The 19,373-nt window shown below is 35.2% G+C and overlaps 1 protein-coding gene across 1 annotated transcript; it reads right to left on the bottom strand.

The window, feature by feature from the left end:
- Positions 1 to 2,969: 2,969 nt before the first annotated feature.
- On the bottom strand, positions 2,970 to 18,398 carry MTL5 (metallothionein-like 5, testis-specific (tesmin)). The gene is made up of 12 exons (XM_009327354.1): positions 17,925 to 18,398; positions 15,780 to 15,897; positions 15,007 to 15,065; positions 13,600 to 13,758; positions 12,807 to 12,927; positions 10,867 to 10,943; positions 9,320 to 9,411; positions 8,580 to 8,651; positions 7,878 to 7,980; positions 6,307 to 6,444; positions 4,988 to 5,163; positions 2,970 to 3,560 (listed from the first exon to the last, which is right to left on the bottom strand). Exons 1-12 carry the CDS (start codon positions 18,396 to 18,398, stop codon positions 3,398 to 3,400), a joined length of 1,752 nt encoding a protein of 583 aa, XP_009325629.1. The 3' UTR covers positions 2,970 to 3,397.
- Between the last annotated feature and the right edge of the window lie 975 nt (positions 18,399 to 19,373).

Raw genomic sequence — 19,373 nt, 5'->3', positions numbered from 1 at the left:
TTCAAAAAGGTTTTTTTATTTTATCTGCAAGGTTAAAATGTAAAGTAGTTCATGGAGTTATGAATCCATGGGCTTGCTTTTTAATTCCTGCTTGTTTTCTCAGAAACATGAATATCATATATTTCTGATATATCAATTTCATATTCAGAAATTGAACAAATCATAAAATACTGTAAAAAGAAAAGAAGATCCATTACCAAGAACAGCACAGTAGCCGCTATAAAGAGAGCTATCCATGCTTCATCTCTTAGCTATCCTTTTCCTTTTTTATTTATTTATTTGCTGGGGCCAAGGTTTCTCTTGCTAGACAAAGCAGCAGTGACTGGAGGCAATTCTGCTTAGTTCTTCTTGTTCACATAAAGCCATTTGAAGAACCATTCATAGTATCTAATTTCCAAGATCCTTGTATGAAACAGGCAAATTATCAATTTATTTGAAAAGCTATTTTCCCCCTAATATAGTACTCACATGTTCCAATTCTATTCAGTTAAAGTTTCTCTTCTCAATCTTTTCTGTACAGCTGTCAACTCCTTGACCTACTCAGGACTGGATTTCTGGCACCCTTTTGCCCAAGACAGTTTTCACCTTTGTTACGAAACCAAACCTTTCTTTAGTACAAAAGGGCTATACTTAGTTAAGAAAATGATACGTATTTCCTACCTGACTGTTTCAGGAAGAAATCTGTGGCTGTGCCAATGTTGTTCTCAAATAATTTCACCACTGACTGCAAAAAGCATTACTTGTAAGAGCACAAAGTTAATTTTAGCTTTCTTTATTGAATATATAATCCCTTTGACAGAGTTTTTCAGTTTGTTAACAATTATAGAAATTGCTTCTGCTAGGCTTGTCTATTATATTATATATTACCGACTACAGCTTTGTATTTATCTTTTGTTTTCAGAATATAATTACAATCCTAGTCACCACAGAGCCTGGGAGAGTTTTTACAGACTGAGTTTATACCATCTGTAATATAAAAAATATTAAATCAAACTGGTTTTACCTCTCTATAATGAAAAAGATAATTAATTTCAGTTTTTTACATCTAGTAGTTGTTTTTTTGTTGCTTTAGTGTAAACTCTTACACATTCTAGCACCTTGTATTTTTTATTATCAAATTGATATTAATTTCATTTATGCCCGTCTCATTTATACAGTGACTTAAAAATTTTTGCAGAAAATGCAGAAACCTTCCCTCAAGGCTTCTTAGCTGGCACCCTGGGTGAAAGTCTCAGCATTATATATATCATGTTTATCAGAGACAAGAGTCTAGGGATGTTGCTCAAAGCTGTAGCTCATGTCTTCTTCACTCATTTCCCTTACTATGCTATTCGTACCTCTGCCCTGCACTCCTACTCTTTACTTTTGGCAGTAGAATTTTCTTGTCTTTCCCACTCTAATTCCATTTTAATTCTCTGTATTATCTCTTTTAAATTTTCCCTGTGATTTTTTCCTCTCTTTATTATTTTCCAACCTCTTAACTAGTTAAAATCTTATGATTTTTCTTCCTAATTGTTTTTCCCTCATTGTTTGAGCTCATCTCTCTTCCGGGCTTAATAACTTGCCATTTTATATTATGGCATTGTCTCCTGCTGTGTGTATTCAAATTAAGATGCATCTGAAGATGAGACTGTATTACACTAAATTCAGTTTTTCAAGGATTCTAACAGTTCCTCTTACAATGTATTTATCTTTTTCTACTCCTCCCAATAATTTTTAATTTTATTTTGCATTTCTATTCCTAATTGCTATTTTTAATCCATATTTACGTCACTAGTCCTAACCCTAGTTTCTTGTTTACTGGTGTTATTCCTACTAAACCTCACCTCCACTGGGAATTTTAGTGAGTTGATTTCTGAGATTTGATTTCAAGGCATGATTTAGCAATACAGGCTGGTTTCTTCTTTTCTTCATGCTTTACTTCCTTATGGAGTGTCTATTGATTCTAGAGCCCTTGTGTGCTCTTCTGATTTATGACCTCATAGTAACTCAATCTGGGGACAAATACTTTTTAAGATGATGCCTTCAGGTAGGTATTAATTCCAAAACCAAGAGAAATCATCTTAGAAATTGAAGGGCCCAGGAAGGCGTGAAGCGTACAGATGGTGCCGTATCACTTATGGAGCACTTTGACAATCTACTTTCTCCTGTGACCTTCAACAATCTCCAGCAGCAGTTGTTAAAAACAAAGATATAAAATGCAATCCATTCACATACCAACTACCACTAATAAAAAAGCCCTCCATCTTATTAAACAAAATTTTAAAATAGCATGCAGTCTCACCTGCTGTCCTGGCAAGAATTTTTCATGAATCAACATGACACGGAGAATATCTTTATTCTTTTAAGCATAAATGTCAAAAGTATCTAAGCATATATTACTAACTTAGCATAAAATGTCTAAAAACAAAGAACATTAATTTTTATATAATCTGTCAATTCATTTAGATAACAATTTTAAACTTGTTTTTTTCTTTTCCAGAAACATGGCAGCAAATAGCTCAGTCCTGTTAGAGAAAATAAAATCTACTATTATCCCAACAGTGAAAACGAGAAGAGGAAGAAATGTCACAGAGAAAATGTCCACATAAGAAGAATGAATAATTAAACAAAAGCTATTCCAAGCTTTAAGGGAAACTGGATTGCAAATGTAGGATTCAGCAAATTTCAATCCTAAATGCTATGCACATAAAAGATTTTCCCATCACAAAGTCTTGTACTTTACAATAGGAGTAGAAAGGAGGCAATCTTCCTCCTATTCTTTATGAGGCTCATCTGTCTAACAAATATAACATTGAACAAAGTCTGGTGTGTGTTTTTTTTCCAACAGTAAATACCAAACCTACTGACAACATTGCTCTGTTTTCCAAAAAGAGTACATCTGCAGACAGCAGAAATAAGTTGCCAAAACAGAGAAGACCCAAAGCTAAACTCAGTAGATTTGCCTGCTACCACTGGAAGTGGAATTGTTTCACAATTAATAAAATAACCAAACTAAGATAGCAAATTCTTACTCAGTTTTTACTGCATCTCCACTCACATAAACATTCCAATAAAGTAATTTTAATTTAAACTTACTTTTAATAAGAGTCTAGGTAAAGACTGAAGAATCGGCTCAGAAAGCCCTAACTAAGAGAAAATCTGTTTTAGTAGAAAATATACTAAGCTTTGTACAGTATTAAGTTACTCAGAAAAATGCTGGATGTGGTGCTGCTTACACCAGCATAATTCAGAAAGAATTCAACTGAAGTCAATGAAATTATTCCTATGAAAGATCAAAGTAAGAAAGATCATTCAGTAGCAACATTGTGGAGATTATGGCAACATATCAATATGAATACTTATTGGCTTTATAATACATTGAACATTACTCAACTTTCAGTCCTTTAGATTTTAATTATGCACGTAGGATCTGGGATAAACATCTCCCAAATTCCTCCATGATCATCCGCTCAGCTAGACAGACAGAGTAACCTCTTTTTTCTGCCTCTTCAGCTTGCACCAGGAGACAAGCACATATTGCTTTCACTTCTTCCCAAGTTATACATATAGCTGGTTGCCTGACAGGGGAAAAGAAACTAGTATGAAATACCTCCATTTTAAATACACAAAACAATTTAAAAGACAAACTGCAAAACTCAGTTAAGAGTTGGAATGCAGAGAGCTGAATCAGAGTAGCTGCACTGTTACTGTAAGATACATTCTTGTAGGAATTTCACTGTTCTACACCGAATAGCTTCCGCTTCTAACAGATTGTTTTTGAGTTCTTCTAATTTATCACATGGAAGACTGTGTTCACGCTACATAATTAACCTATGCAAATGCTGCCCAACAGGCACACACAGAGAAAGGTTATACAACAAGCCTCTTCCTCCATCTGCATGCAATAGTAAGATCCTGCCTCATGTACAAGGAAATGTGTTAAAAATGCTTAGTCAGGGTCTAGGAGGTACTAAATGTAAATTCAGTCTACTGATGTTAAAAGAAACAGCACCAAGTGCCTCAAGGGTTCCCTGAATGGCACCTTAGCAGCCTTGCTTTGAATAAACTCTTGACATTCTACTATATTAATAACGTAACTCATCCTACTGTGAGATTCAAGCAAAGGCACAACTTGGCACCATCTACCCCATCAATACACTACCAACAGCAGAAGTTATTAAAATATTTTAAAAATAAATCATCAGAAAGTGTTTTTAAAATGGAATTAAGAATTTCAAGGTAATGGTTGATGCAAAGAAGCAAAGAAAATGATGTATGCAAACTGAAAATTGTAGAGCCTGGAGTAAAGCTCCCTAAAATCAATTAAGAGGTGGTTTAATTAATTTTAATTGTTATTAACAGGTGTTTCTATTTATTAGGCAAATTACTGTAAAGCAACCAAAAATAGAGATTAGGCTACAACTATGTTAGAAAGCATAACAAGTTCAGGACAGTATGGCCTTCTTAGAATATTTTACCATCCAAATTGCCAACACAAATAAAATTGACAGGAGGTGGACCAAAGGAAGAAGAGATGGGAAAGAAGCAGTAATATAAACATGCTTATTAATTGAACATCACAAACATATTAATAACATAATTTTCTTAGTACTTCTTTGGTCAAGGTTTTGTTATAAATGAATGCTTGAACATAGAAAAATTTAAGAACAGAGAAACTGAAGGAAAAACTTAAAGTAGCTAAGGGGGGGAAAAAGTTGAGAGAATGAAATATGTGATCAATACATAAATAACTGCTGTTTTGTAAGCAGAAATAACACATATATCCCTGAAATCTGTATACTATGTTAAAGGCTAGTTATAGCCTCTCCTTCAGATATTTTTTTATTTATAGAAACAAGATGGCAAATGCTATGTGAAGTGATTCCTTGTATATAAGCCATCTGTCATTTTAGTCACTATTTCTTAGATAATTATGATAATGGTTACACAAAAAATTAATGAAGTCAGACCAATGGATTATGCATTGCTATTTCCAAATATTCACCTGTCTTTCTTCAATTTTGGTAACATTTTGAATGCTGATGTTAAAACTGGGCTATTTCCTTCATTATTTCCAATGTCCATGTAGTTTAGCACATTCAACTGTTTTTTTTCACCTGGACTTTCTTCATAATTTTTGCAACCAATGCATTTGCAAATAGAGGAACACATAATTTTAGCCTGGCAAATACAGAATACTTAGAATAAAAATTGTTGTCATGGTTCAACCCCAGCTGGCAACTAAGCCCCACACAGCTGCTCCCTCCCTCCCTCTCAGTGGGATGGGGGAGAGAATCAAAAGAGTAAAAGTGAGAAAACTCGTGGGTTGAGATAAAGACAGTTTAATAGGTAAACCAAAAGCAGTGCATCCAAGCAAAGCAAAACAAGGAATTAACTCACTACTTCCCATCGGCAGGCAGGTGTTCAGCCATCTCCAGGAAAGCAGGGCTCTGTCACACCTAACAGTTACTTGGGAAGACAAACGCCATAACCCTGAACGTCCCCCCCTTCCGCCTTCTTCCCCCAGCTTTATACACTGAGCATGACGTCATATGGTATGGGATATTCCTGTGGCCAGTTGGGGTCAGTTGTCCTGGCTGTATCTCCTCCCAACTTCTTGTGTACGCACACCCTACTCGCTAGTGAGGTGGTGTGAGAAGCAGAAAAGGCCTTGACTCTGTGTAAGCACTGCTCAGCAATAACGAAAACATCCCTGTATTATCAACACTGTTTTTAGCACAAATCCAAAACATAGCCCCATACTAGCTACTATGAAGAAAATTAACTCTATCCCAGGCAAAACCAGCACAATTGTATAAATCTTAAATTAAACATGTATTTGAGCAACCATTGGAGCTATACCACCAGGGACTTATTCTAGATGTGCTGGTCTTGGACACTCCCAGAGCAAGACCATCAGTATCAGTACAGTAAGGAAGCAAGATAGGTTTTTTCCCCTGGATTCTCTGTGGAGATTGATATTCTGTACACGGACAAATCACTCCTCCCCTCAATTTGTGGATAACTTTGCAAGATAACAAAATACCACAGATGCAAAGAAACTACCAGGATTAGCAGAAAAACATTCCTCATTTCTTCTGGAGCAAGGCATTGGCTGAGAGCTCCTGATACCAAAAATTTTAGCTGATCAACTTCAGCCAATTCTTTAAAGACATGACAAGAAAGAGACAGTGCCTCCAATGTTGAAAAAGTTTTATGATGAAAAATGCAAAGAAAGAAGAGAACTGATTACTTTTAGCAACTACTAGTTACAGAATATAGTCAATGTTAAGGTAGTAACCGATGAAAGTTCACCTGACTCACCTCAAAGCACTCACAATAATTCTTGAGGCATCCTGAGCGCTTGCAATTACATCCTTTGTTATGGTGAGGTTTAATTTCTCCTAGTTTCCTTTGCCCAATTTTTGGTAAGAAAGCTTCTGGGTTCCTATCAAGACAGGCCTAAAACAAAAATTGCTAGATTATGAGAAATTCAAAGAAATGTTTTTAAACACCTGAATGACTGTGATCCAGTGTTTAACACAGAAGTTCGTACTTTCCGCTCTCATTATTGGTGGTATGAAGCCCATGGATAAAGGAGTCTTCCATGGCATGTGAGAGCAGGAATTCAAAGATTTTAGAACACTACGCCGACTTGGCTTTACCATGGGAAGCAACTTACATTGTTTTTATAGAATAACCTAAATGATCCATCTACTATTCTCTTGGGGCTGGTTTTCTTTCACTGTTGACGCTACTTTCACCAGAACTAAAAAGTTCTCAGTGAAGAAAGAACCCTTGCATGCATAGTAACGTACATCTCAGAAGTTTTAAACATCTTGTTTTATTAATGGCCCAGTACAAAGACCATCCACTGAAATCAGCATTGGATTGGAACAGCAGGTTTTAATAGGTCCCAAGACCTTGAAATGCCATGGACTACTAAAAGGCAGGTTAAAGACATTATATGCCCTTTATGTATAGATGTAGACACCATCTACAGTAGTGAAAGGAGTGCTTAAACACCAACAACCCCAACAACTGAACTAGAGACGAGCATCTAATTTAACAACCAGTTCTTGCATATAGACAGCAAAAACTGCTATGGCTTTGACTGGTTGTGGCAAAGCTCTAACTCTGATTAGATCAACATCTTGTACGATCCCGAAATTATGTGAATGACACAAAAAAGTTCTGGCGAGTTGCATACAACAAGCACAAAGCCATTAATATAACCTTAAAGCATCAGCAATAGAATAAGATTTTCATTATCACTTTAAAACTTACAAACATACACAGATTAAATTATTGCCCAGATTGTGCAGTTTGATATACACACAAAAATTAGCCCACATATTATTCTTTATTCCACTAATAAAATCAGTCTCCAAATGTAGAAGCAACCTGCTTCTCACTAGTACTGGGTTCAGTGTCGCTGCCAGGAGAGCCAACTTTGCATTGCTGCATGGGTCAACCAGAAATACTAATACAGACAACTGCAGAAGATCTGTCAATGAGAATAATAATTTGGATAGTAATAATTTGTTTTCCTTTAACTACTCTGTGACTTTGGGATACAATAAATTTTCCTTGAAGTGAAAAAATTTTCTGAAATTAAATTTGAGTTTGAATACTTCCTTCCAAGAATAAAAATCATCATTCAGTTAACACATCACTAGTTTTAATCCAAAGTATCAGAAGTTCTATAAAAGGAAGGAAAGAAATCCCTAAATTTCTCTATGTAAGAATAATACAGAGGCAGCACTGAGCTTTATTTAGGTTAAACATAACATATTTCAAATACTGTAACTAGTGGAAAAAACAATACTGCTATATTTTTCATACATGAAGGCGATACCAATGTGTATTGTACTTTTTTAAATTTTTTTTTTTACCTTAATGGCTTTGAATCGTTCAGTTTCATGAAGTTGATTGTTGTAACAATTATTGCAGTTGCAGTTGTTGCAAAAATCACCATTGGCAAAGCAATCACAGTATCTATGATTAACATGTAAAATAACATAAGAAATGAAAACATTAACTGGTTTAAGTGTAAATTTTTAAGTTTAAGTTCTACTTCTAGGCAGAATGTTCAGTTTCTACTCATGAAAAATGTTCCTTCCTCTGTAATTTAATCACATCCAAACCTATCAAAGAGCTTCTCTCTCTCTTTCAATTTTACATTTTGTAAAATACATCAATGAATCAAACTTTAATTATCGTGTATACATCTCTGTGCATATTATTTATGTATGAGAGCATCAGCAAAACAGATAAATTATATTTTACATGCTGTAATGTATACAGCATTTACATTCTACGTAGGGTTTTCCAGATATGCTCTGAACAATCCTTCTAGCTTCTCTTTTTATTTTTCATACTTTGGATTATATGCAGTCATCTACACCTCTGCACCAAAGTCTGAGCTTGTGTGACACTAGTTTACATCAACTGTGGATCTTTCTAACTCAGTATCAGATGAGTAATTTTTGACACGTATGTACTGTTCATTTTAAAGCACACATTTCTTGTATGTTTGTCCTTTCACCTATACACTGTTATTAGCACTTATTAAATGTTGATAAACTATTACTTACAATTTAAGACACTGAGATTTTGTGCAGTTACATGGTTTCATAGACTTTGTAATCCCTGAACCAAAACGTAAGCTACATAGGTTGAAAAAGGAAAAAAAAATTAGAAAAAAATGTACAAATACAACTACAATGAAAAATAATTATTCTATAGCTTTGAAACAATAAATACTGGTTTTATTTTTTTACACCAATATTGGTGCTGCTTAACAGGTGTGGCCTCACAGAGTACGTGAGAAAAAGAGAATAAGCAACCTGTTATCTCCCTCTATCCACCAGCTGTCATCACTACTTGGGGCAGGTCTGCCTTTAGTCATACAACTTGGTAATGGTTGTGCAACTGCAAAGCTCTCTCACCTTTCACACTGGGGTTGCATCTGCCTCTTATTTAAAAATGATCTGCAATTAAATATTATTAAAATAATTCCATTAGTGTTAGAAATGCAGGCTAAACACATGCTAATTAGATTTGGAAGCATATCAATTAACTTAGAAAATTAAATGTTTTTCAAGCAAATGGACAGCACAATTGCACTGATCCTAAGAAAACCTGAAACCATACTACATAGTCTTGACCACCAGCAACCGGCATCATGACTGCCAAGATATATACACAAAGCATTCTTACAGAACTGCATATATGTTACAAGAGAAGCAGCTATGCAACATGAAAATGTCTAGGAGTCATTGCCAGTTTAAATTTCAAAAGTTATCATGAATGTAAGATGTTTCACGCATCTTACCCCTCTGAGGTCATTTTCACTGGCCCGTGCAGATTTGATTCTAGATGGAACGTGGCAGTGCTAGCTACTGGTTGTAAGGGTCCATTTTCAAACTGTTCAAGATAAAATGCATATATCCTGTTTATGTTAACTTTTTAAAAAATAGTTTTGTAAGTTAAAAGAGAAAAAGTAACACAAAGAAAATGCTTCAGGGATAATTTGATTGCCAAGGTTACTGATAAAAACTCATGGAAGTAAAAAGTTATGAAAACGGTGTGCATCTCCTCTTGGAAACCATTCAGTATATCAGGAATCTTGTTTCTCCCAATGCAAAGAACCAAAAGCAGCTTTCAGTGCTGCAGTGTTGGGCACTATTTTCAATTTACTGATAATTCTAGGTTCAGTTGCTTTTAATTCCAGTAGTCAATTGAAACTGGCTAGTGACTTGTTGATTTACATTATGTTCAGCTGCAATATGACATCTAATTGGTTGAAGACTAAGCAAAATTTAAAAAAAGAATCAGCTCACAGGCCAAGAAAACACACTGCAGATAGGTTGTCTCTTCAGACATATGACTAATAAGGGCCTGGTTATGGAGAGAGACAAGGGAAGAACAATTAGGACTATGCTGATATTACCAGTAATAGAGGGACAGTGAATAATTGTAAATCACTGTTATTTTAATAGGTGATTTATCTATCTGACCATAAAGAAAAGGAAAATTAATATATTTAAAGCAAGAGAAGATATCTAGGAAACAACTAATTTGGTATAGTCAGAGAAGAATTACAAGACTGTCTACATCACTGGCCCAGAATGTTTAGGCACCGATTTGCAGATATACTGCCTTTAGAGATGAAAGACTCCCTAGGTCATTGTTTGATCTGACCCTTGGGTTTTGTCTCCCCTCTTTTATGATAAGTGGCTGCTATCCACAAACCATTTGCTGTGTTTGTACCGACATCACATATTCACTTCACACAAATCAAAAGTTAACAATTAAAAATTTGCAGTGATTTTTGCTACCAGCTCTGTTGGAAGTAACACATGAGAAGGCAAACATCTGCAAAGATTTTTAGTCTTCTGTTCAATTTTCATCAATTAAAAAAATAATTGACAAAAATTATAAAGACTTGATGACTGTTAAATCCTAATCAAGAGAAAAGAGTGTAAAAAATCCTACTGGAAGAAAATATTCCCCTTCTTCTAATAAAAGTCGAGAGAGTCTTAAAATGGTCAAAAACCCAGAAGAGTCTTAAAATGGTTCTCAGAAATAACATAATCTATATAATACCAAATTCAAGGTTTCAAAACTGGAATAAATTTATTTCTCTTACGGAAAACTGTATTTTTAATTCTGGTATTACTTCTAGAAAATGTTGAAATTGGAAACCTTTATATGCAGAAAGTATACTGAGTGCAGAACTAATCTGTCCAAACTAGATAAACTGTCTTTAGAAAATGCATACAATTGTTACTTCCCAACATAGACTTAACAACCCATTTTAAGAAAAGGAAAAAGAGTATATATTGTACTTAACAAGTTTAAAGGATAAAGCTTCTTTACCTCTTGTTCATTCAGAACCAGTTCACCTGGAACAGGCAAAAACTGCCCCAGTACAGCTGTTACAGGGTTGTCCACATCTGAAAAGAAGACATTTACCTGAAGACAGCAGAACTATTCATAGTGTATGAAGTTTCATTTATGCATAAATATTTTTTGAGTTAAGCATACAGGCAAATTGGTATCTTCAACTTCTTTTGTTAATTAAAAAAATCACCTGAGGCTGTCTGTCCTCTGTTAGCACTTTCTCCTACAATTTAGTTTTGAATCCAAACTTACTCTACAACAAATGGTGCCAATGAAGTTTTCTCTCCAGAAATGTTTTTCTCGTTACAGAAAACAAGAGTAGAAAGCTGACCACATAAAAATACCCCTGACAGAAGAACCCACCACCAATTTGTCAGCTAGGAATTTGAGCATAGGATGTTTTGATGACATCAAGTACATTTAAATTCATATGCCATAGACTTAAAATATTTTTATAAGAAAAATGTCAGAAACAATTAAATATATTTATCCTGAGTTCTTATTTTACAGATTTCCAGAGTTCTGAGAGAACATCTGGAACAGAGGTCTTTAGCTTATGAAAAAAATTACTAAAAACCCATGGAGAAAACCATAGCTGTTAAGAGTAAGTCTTTGCATAAGTCCTGGTGAAGAACTGCATGTAAGTACATGAGCATCCTAGCCTATGCAGAAAAAAGCAAACATGAGTTGTAGTAAGATTACAAGATGAATCTTGTATCTCTACTTACTTCTTCCCATCTAAAGAAAGAAAAAAAAATAGAAGCCAAAGGACAGCTTAATTCAAAAGTTGAAGAGATTAGTCCCTAGAAACTTTTAGACATAATTTCTGGACCTAATTATTTCACTTGCTGTGAAGATGAGTAAAACTGAAGAAAGCTCAAAAAAATACATCTAAAAAACATATGCCAGCGCACTCCTCCCCAGCTTTTTCTTCCCTAACATTACAGCAAATGAATGAGAGTTTGAATTTTATAAAGGAACATGACCTTTAACTTGAATGTGCCTGGTTTACTCTTCTGGTGGCTTGTAACAAATACAAGTGAACAGGATCCACATCTGGAGCATCTGCTGAGAGATGCTCACACTCAGCATCTATCGATATTGAGAGCAATATCTGTGCTTGTATGGTCCCTAATACTAAAACGCTTTTTTTTCGCATTGCCATCAAAATGCACCACTGTAATAAAATTATAGTAATAAATAATTAAATAAACCATGTTAATAATGTTTTTGAGGAAGCTCTATTTAGGTAAAGAAATTTTTATTTAAACTAAACTACACTCAAATACTTTGTTGCTGCTCAGATGAAAATGTATTACTCCATCTAAAGAGCATTAACTTTAGGACCTCAGAAACCACTTTCTTTAAAAACTGATGGCATTTCAAGTTCACATAATTGTGTAAATATTAGTGAGACATTCTGAATCCCAAGGCTAAAGTATACCCATAGCCCGCAATGCTGCTCTTCATTTATAGAGAAACAGTGACACTTGGTGGCAAACTAGGTAAATGCAAATGTATGAAGGTGCTTATGCTAAATGTGCTTTATATGGAAAGTAATCTTAGAGTATATTATCTTAAAGTGTATATATAGTATATAAATATATATACACATGCTATATATATAATATAAAGTATATTATATATACTATATAATATTATATAGTATATAATCTTAAAGTATATTAAAAACTTACAATAAATTCAACATATCCTTTACATCATTTTTATTACACTGAAGCACCTAGAAGTTTTTCAGTTATAAAATAAAGTAAAATAATAACTGGTGACAGCTACATTAGCTTTGGCTCATCTCCCACTGTTGCTGCTTAAGAACATAAACACATGCAGTTGCATGTTAACAATCTATCATATACTATCTGACAGGCTAGAGATAATTTTCATTTTTATTATACCTGATTGAAGATAATGATGTTGGTCGTGATACTCAGGAATTAGATGAACTGGGTTTAGTTCTTGTGTGCCACAATTGTTTATACAGAGTATTTGAGTACCTCCTTCCAACTGGCAGATAACCTAGAAAGGATAATTAATGATTAGCTTTCATCTAAGAAACTGTAATTGTAAGCATATAGATATAAAGGTTTTCATAAGAGTACCACCTGTCTTATAAAGCTTCATAATCACAGACTGGAGTCTCTCAAACAAATGGATCATTATGCATTAAGATGTTTGCTTTTCGACCCTTAATTTTAATTTATTTTTGGAAGCAGCTATTGAGATCTAACACTGTAGCTCCTCAACCTAGGTGACATGGATTCCTGGTTCTCTAAATTGCTCCATGGGGCTTTGTAGAGCATATTCTAGCTATTTACTAGTGTCCTGGCTTCAGATTCAGTTCCCTAACCAGAACATGCCGTTGTAATTGTTCATGTTTCATTTCATTTGTTTAGCTGTGATTTTAAATCAAGACTTTTCCTTCAGATGAAGTAATCTTCACATTGGGGTTTTTTTGTTTGTTTGTTTCCAGCGGTTAAATAGAAAATAATATGTTTTTATATATATATATATATATAAAAAAAGTAGCACTATAACTAGATAAAATTTAGACTGTGAGTCCAAGGAAGGGACTGCCTTATTATCCTTAACACAGCACTTACTAAGTGGGACTTCTTGATGCTAGCGTGGTACAAATAAGTTAATTTTCTCTAGCATATAATTTTGCTATCAATTACAGGATATAATTACCACGGGGTTGGAGTCATTTCTCTGTGAACATCTGGATTCCTCCGCTACACTGTGCAATGCTAGTAACTTGCAGCCAGACTCATCAACATTTGAACTCTGAAAAATTGCTCTGTCTTGGTGATTCTCGATAACATTACTAACTGCCTCTCTTACCTCAGCCTGAAATATAAAGTTTTAAATCTTAACAGGCATGCTTTAAAATCTACTTTAAATTCCAAACAAATACAATAAATTTAAAAATTTATCTGCATAAACCATATATTTTAAAGCAAGGATTGTATTCAAATGTAATACTGAGAATAGTTAATTTACTTGTCAATGGCAGAATGGTTTTTGCTTATATTTCAAGTAAAAATATTCCTGAAAAAAAACAATGAACAGTAACATACTTCACAGTAACAATGGTGTTCAGAGTCGCCAACATCATGAAGCATCAACTGATTTCTAAACTGCCTTGGAGAAGTTAGGCAATAGTCACAGCAAATTATGCAAAACAAGAATTAATCTTGAATTATATAACCTGACTGGGGATCATTGGGATTTAGTCTAAGTAAGACGCAGTCATCTGAGACTGGACTGCTAATTCAGTTATACCTATAGATCACATTGTTCCAAAATGAACTTTTATTACGGTGATCAACTACTGTGTGTCATGGCATCCCATCATAGATGTGGTGCCACTTGCATTTGTTGAAAACCAATTTATCACCTATCTTGCCGATCCATTATTACAGTGTCCTCTTCACAGAAGTCACACAAACCTTGCCCCTCTCAGTACACACTTTTAAAACACTGAATGGACAATCTTGAAAAACCTGGCTACAACATTCCAGTACTGTTCAGAAACCTCCCTTTCATGAAATACCTGACTTTCTATAGTTTGTCTTGTACATATCTAGGAAATTATATTTGAAAAATTCAAGCATTGTCAGAGAATAATGAAGTTGCAAAGAACATCTCTCCATAGGCAGGGAATGCGAATGTTAAAGCCAGATTTTCACCCTCAGCTCTGTTCCTTCATATACACTGCACATGGGATAAAGGCTCAAATACTAATCAGCTGCCCAAGGGTATTTGGCAGCACTTTGTGTTCAGGTGGCCTTAAGAGAAGCCCCCTCCTCCCAAACTGGCCTGAACTGGGACCAGAATGTGCAAGTGGCAGACAGGAGCTAACTAGACTTGAGCCAATAGGAACAGAAACAGGTGAAAAATCCAGATGCTATTCTTCCTTCCTCCACAATGTAGCAGTGTAGGAAATCTATGGAGCAACATTTTTCTTTCCCTCTCTTTTGTGAACAGATCAGACAAAACCTTTTACTGTCTGGCACTTAGAATAAATCCCATTTTAGACATTCAACACTTGGACAGATTCTTCCAATAATAATGAAATCTTGCATGCATACTTACTATTTCATCATAGACAGAAGCACCATTCTGAGGTAAGCCACAGATATCACTGGAAGATTCTAGTACATAAAATAAAGCATGGTTTGTTTACAAAAAGATCAGTGTTTTATACCTTTACAGCATCAATAAAAGAGATTTTGATGTCAATACAGCATTACATTCTTGTGAAAGAAATATTTAATATTCTTTTGTAACAGACTTGCTGGGAAAAACAGACTTCAGTTTGGGTTTTTTTGATATCTTTAAAAGGTTTATTGAGCCCATTTGGTAAAATTCGTTTAGCTTCAGGATAAACTACCTTGTAAGATCAAATCTAGCAGTCACTTTAAGCCTGAGCAGGATTGTGAACAGGTTATGGGCAGAACACATAAGCAACTGCTTATGAGTTACTGTCATCAGCAGCATCAGTGCAAACCACCTAACTTCCATAACTGGTGGTCAAACTTCAAGGTGAAATAAGAACATTGTTCAACTCAATTTAAAAGAAACATTGTGCTACAAGAAGGAGTATCTTCTTCACAGTCCCCTGAAGGAATGGGGAGGTGGTATGAGAGGAAGAAAAATCAAAAGACTGAACTACGTGGTTGAAGCAACATGAACATACATGAACAAAAAGTGGTCCATTCTCCTTTCAAACATTCTTAGTTACATTATCAGAAAAGGCTCATACAGCAATTTGCCAAATCCAGAAATTAATTTAGCTATTTAAATCCTTCCCTAAGCTTATGAGAGGAAAAAAAATAAAATCCCCCTCAATCACTTGGGGCACTTACCATTTAAGCAATTGGTCAAGTTTTGTAACTGCATAGTACTGTTTTGGATTCCTTTAAACTGATCATAATAAATAGACTTATTCTCAACTGCAATTGGAGGTATGAATGATCTGAACACCTGAAGAAAAGAATGTTTTATTTATAACTATTTTATGCATTAAATGATTCATTTTTGAAAAGCCAAATGAAGAAACAAAAAACTGACTTAAAGTGACCTTGAAAATTGGAAGTTATTTACATTTTCATGACATAATTAAGCACATAAATGTTGCAGCCTATTCCGCACTACCAAATACCGTTATAGACCTTGAATATTATTTCTGCTTTTTCTGCTCAACATATAGTTATGGTTCAGATCTAATGCATTTACAACTATAATAGCATCATACTTAATACGCACATTTGTATTTTCAAAAACAAACCAAATGAACAGAAATGGAACAAAGACAGAAACCAACTATTTTCTAGTTTCAGATTAGAATTGAGATTGTTTGAACCAGACAATTTGGTCCCTATCTGTGTGTGCTGTGCTTCCTCTTAATATAGACAGCAGTTTAGGAGGGTAATCAAGCCGCATAGAAACAATCAATCAGCTTTCTTTATTTCAATAATATTATTTATAATCTGATTAGAATTTTGTTCTAATACCTTCAAGAAACAGGGCAGGTTAAGGAAACATGCAGATTTAGTGTGATAAACTGTAAGGATACTAGGAAGAGGGCTGGTCAGAAAGATTTTTTCTAAATGTCCTTTCTAGCTCCTTGTACAGAGACTAACAAATTTTCATTATCTTTAACGTGACTTTGAAGAAAGCAACTGTTATGCCTTAATCACATCTTTATTTTCTAGAGGCTTCCACAAGTCTTTTGAATCTTATTAACTGTTCAAAAGATTGAAGGTCTTGCTTATTAAAGAACCACTGATAATATTGAGCATGTGTATAAACAACCTTCCAAGCCAGAGATACATTTAAACTATAACCGTAACCTGAAATCAGAAAGAAAACCAAAACACATCAGGTAGCTGTCATGGTAGACCTCAAGCATGTCAGGATGAAATGTCACTGGGAAACACACTGGGCTGGGCAGTGTCAGAATGATTTCTGTGATAGGAGGTTTCCTGCACAGACAGCCCCGTAGGTGCCACCTGGCTTCAGCCTGGCACCTCAGTGGGAGGTGCAAGGGAAAATCAGACCTCATTTTCAACCACGTGATTTTGTGAGTTTTGGGGGTTTTTTTAATGCTTTTGATTTTTGAATCTGAGAACAGCACTGTTTGCCAAAATATTTGCATGGAAAAAAATGACAACTGGTATGGTTAATTATTTCAAGATAGCTTCTCAGAGGAAACCTCAGTGCCCTCTAGAAGCAGCCACAGTGCAAACTTAAAATTTGGAGATCTCTTCAAATGATACTCTACAGCCATAAACAAAGATGCAAGGACACATAAGTATTCTATATATGAATAGCCTGCATTAAGCAGATGGATTTGGTCCTGTGAGCATCACAAGAAGTTTTATGGTGTGTACCTTTCTACATAGTAATTGATCCAACATAGAAAATGTAACTTCAAACTATACAGAAAAACTGCCAAATGTGGTAAGCAATGGGAAATCCCTCTCTCTTACAAAACTACTTTCCCCATGGAGATTTAACAATAGAGGCTACAATTTACTGCTGCAAATAAATTACTTTTTAACTCATTTGGACTATAAATTTTAAGATGACAAGTGTGTCATCTGTGGAACTGAAGAACAAAAGTTAATATCCTATTTGTACTTTGTACAATTTGTACAACTAATAGTTGCTAATACAGATGGTAATATAGATAACCAAAGTGGGTATATTTGTGACATGCTAAGATTTTTTTAATGAGCAAAATAACTACCCAGCCATTTAAAAATATGGCTCCTAACATGGACAAAAAAGAACACCAGTCAGAACCATATGTTCACACTGCATACTATTTCTGGCAATATAAAACAGATTTTTTTTCTGTATTTACTACTAAGTTTGTTCTAGTATAAAATTATGACATAACTTTAAGCATTATGTGGATCCTATATAAGTTTTAATGTGGCAATTCCCCACATTTAAGTCACAAATAAGCATTAATACATAAAAATTCCTATTTCACTTAATCTTACTGGTATCATTCTGACATTTTGATTGACTGTTCCTTCTGGAGAGAAAATGCTTGTAGTTGGAACACTGCAATTTTTATGCTGCATTGCTACAGAAGAAAGAAAGTGGACACCATTTGAAGGCAGATAAGGTGAATGCATATGTTCAGCTTCTGGAAGATTTAATTCCTTGTATTTTTCAAGATCTTCGTCATCACAGCTGTTGTTTCCATGTGGATGTACTTCAACTTTTACTATTGTATTTTGATTTTCAATGGTAACTGGATACTTGAAGTGATCTAACAAAGTCTCTCCCACATTTACAGTGCATAAATTATTGTCTTGACTAGATAGCAATCCTTCTTCAATGGGATTATTAATTACTGCAGTTTCCAGATTAAAGTTTTCAGAACTAACAGGACTATTTTGACTAAATATTTCAGTTACAAGTCCACTGTCTATTACTGATCTTATATCAAGCAATATCTGATTCTCCATACTCATGGATAGACTGTCAACTGGTTCATACTTATTTTTTCCGTTGAAGATAATTGAATTTTCTATTTCAGTATTCTTCTGAATAGTTTTTCTATCTAGAAGTGAATGAAATAGTCTTAACCAAACAACATGTACATATAATACTGAAGATTAACCCAATTAACATGTAACTGTGAAACTTAAAAACATAACGCTGGAAGAGGTTGTTGGGGTTCTGAATCTAGCTTTCAGAAAATACAGGCCACCATGCCAACACAAACAACCTGCTTTTACCATAAGAACACATTCTTTGTAACTTTTAAACGTATTAACAGCATCCAGACTTAAATCAGAATTTTGCTACTTGGCTTTAGTAGTTTAAAAAAATCAATCAAATTTGACGTAGTACACTTAGACAGCAATAATTACACTATTTTAAGTTTGCGTCAGTAAGTAGCACATTAAGACCAAACCTTATCTGTACTCTCCATGTCACTATTGCCAGTTATAGACAATGCAAACCAAAGCACCTCTACCCAGAGTATCACAGGGCCACCATTAAAAAGGCATAGGCCAAGATCCACCTGCACTGTCATCACTACTATTTCTGGATTTAGACTAAGGCGATATGGGGAGGGTCAAGCTACCTGTGTCCCCCTGACTGGACTGAGATATAGCAGCTCTCTGAAGGCTCAAGTCTCTCGGACCCATATGCATCAACCACTACCAGCTCCAAGACATCCGTGGGGCAGGGCAGGAGAACTGCCCAGAAGCTCCGGCTGCCTTCCTCCCTCACCCCACATCACCACGCTGGTTTCCAGGGCAGAAGGGAAAGGGACAGGCCCCACCTCCACCCCGGGCCCTCAGCAGAGTGCATGTCTCTGCCCCTTCCCCCAGGCAATTCACCTTCCCCCATCTCCGGCCCCCGCCCTTCAGTGAGGGGGGAGACGACCGCGCGCCAGACCGTTAAGGGAGGTTGGGCATGCGCCAGCGGGC

The sequence above is a fragment of the Pygoscelis adeliae genome, unplaced genomic scaffold, assembly GCF_000699105.1.
Source record: "Pygoscelis adeliae isolate BGI_AS28 unplaced genomic scaffold, ASM69910v1 Scaffold451, whole genome shotgun sequence".
NCBI classification, from domain to species: Eukaryota; Metazoa; Chordata; class Aves; order Sphenisciformes; family Spheniscidae; genus Pygoscelis; species Pygoscelis adeliae.
The sequence above is the reverse complement of the archived record's forward strand: the minus strand, read 5'-3'. Positions and strand labels throughout refer to the sequence as shown.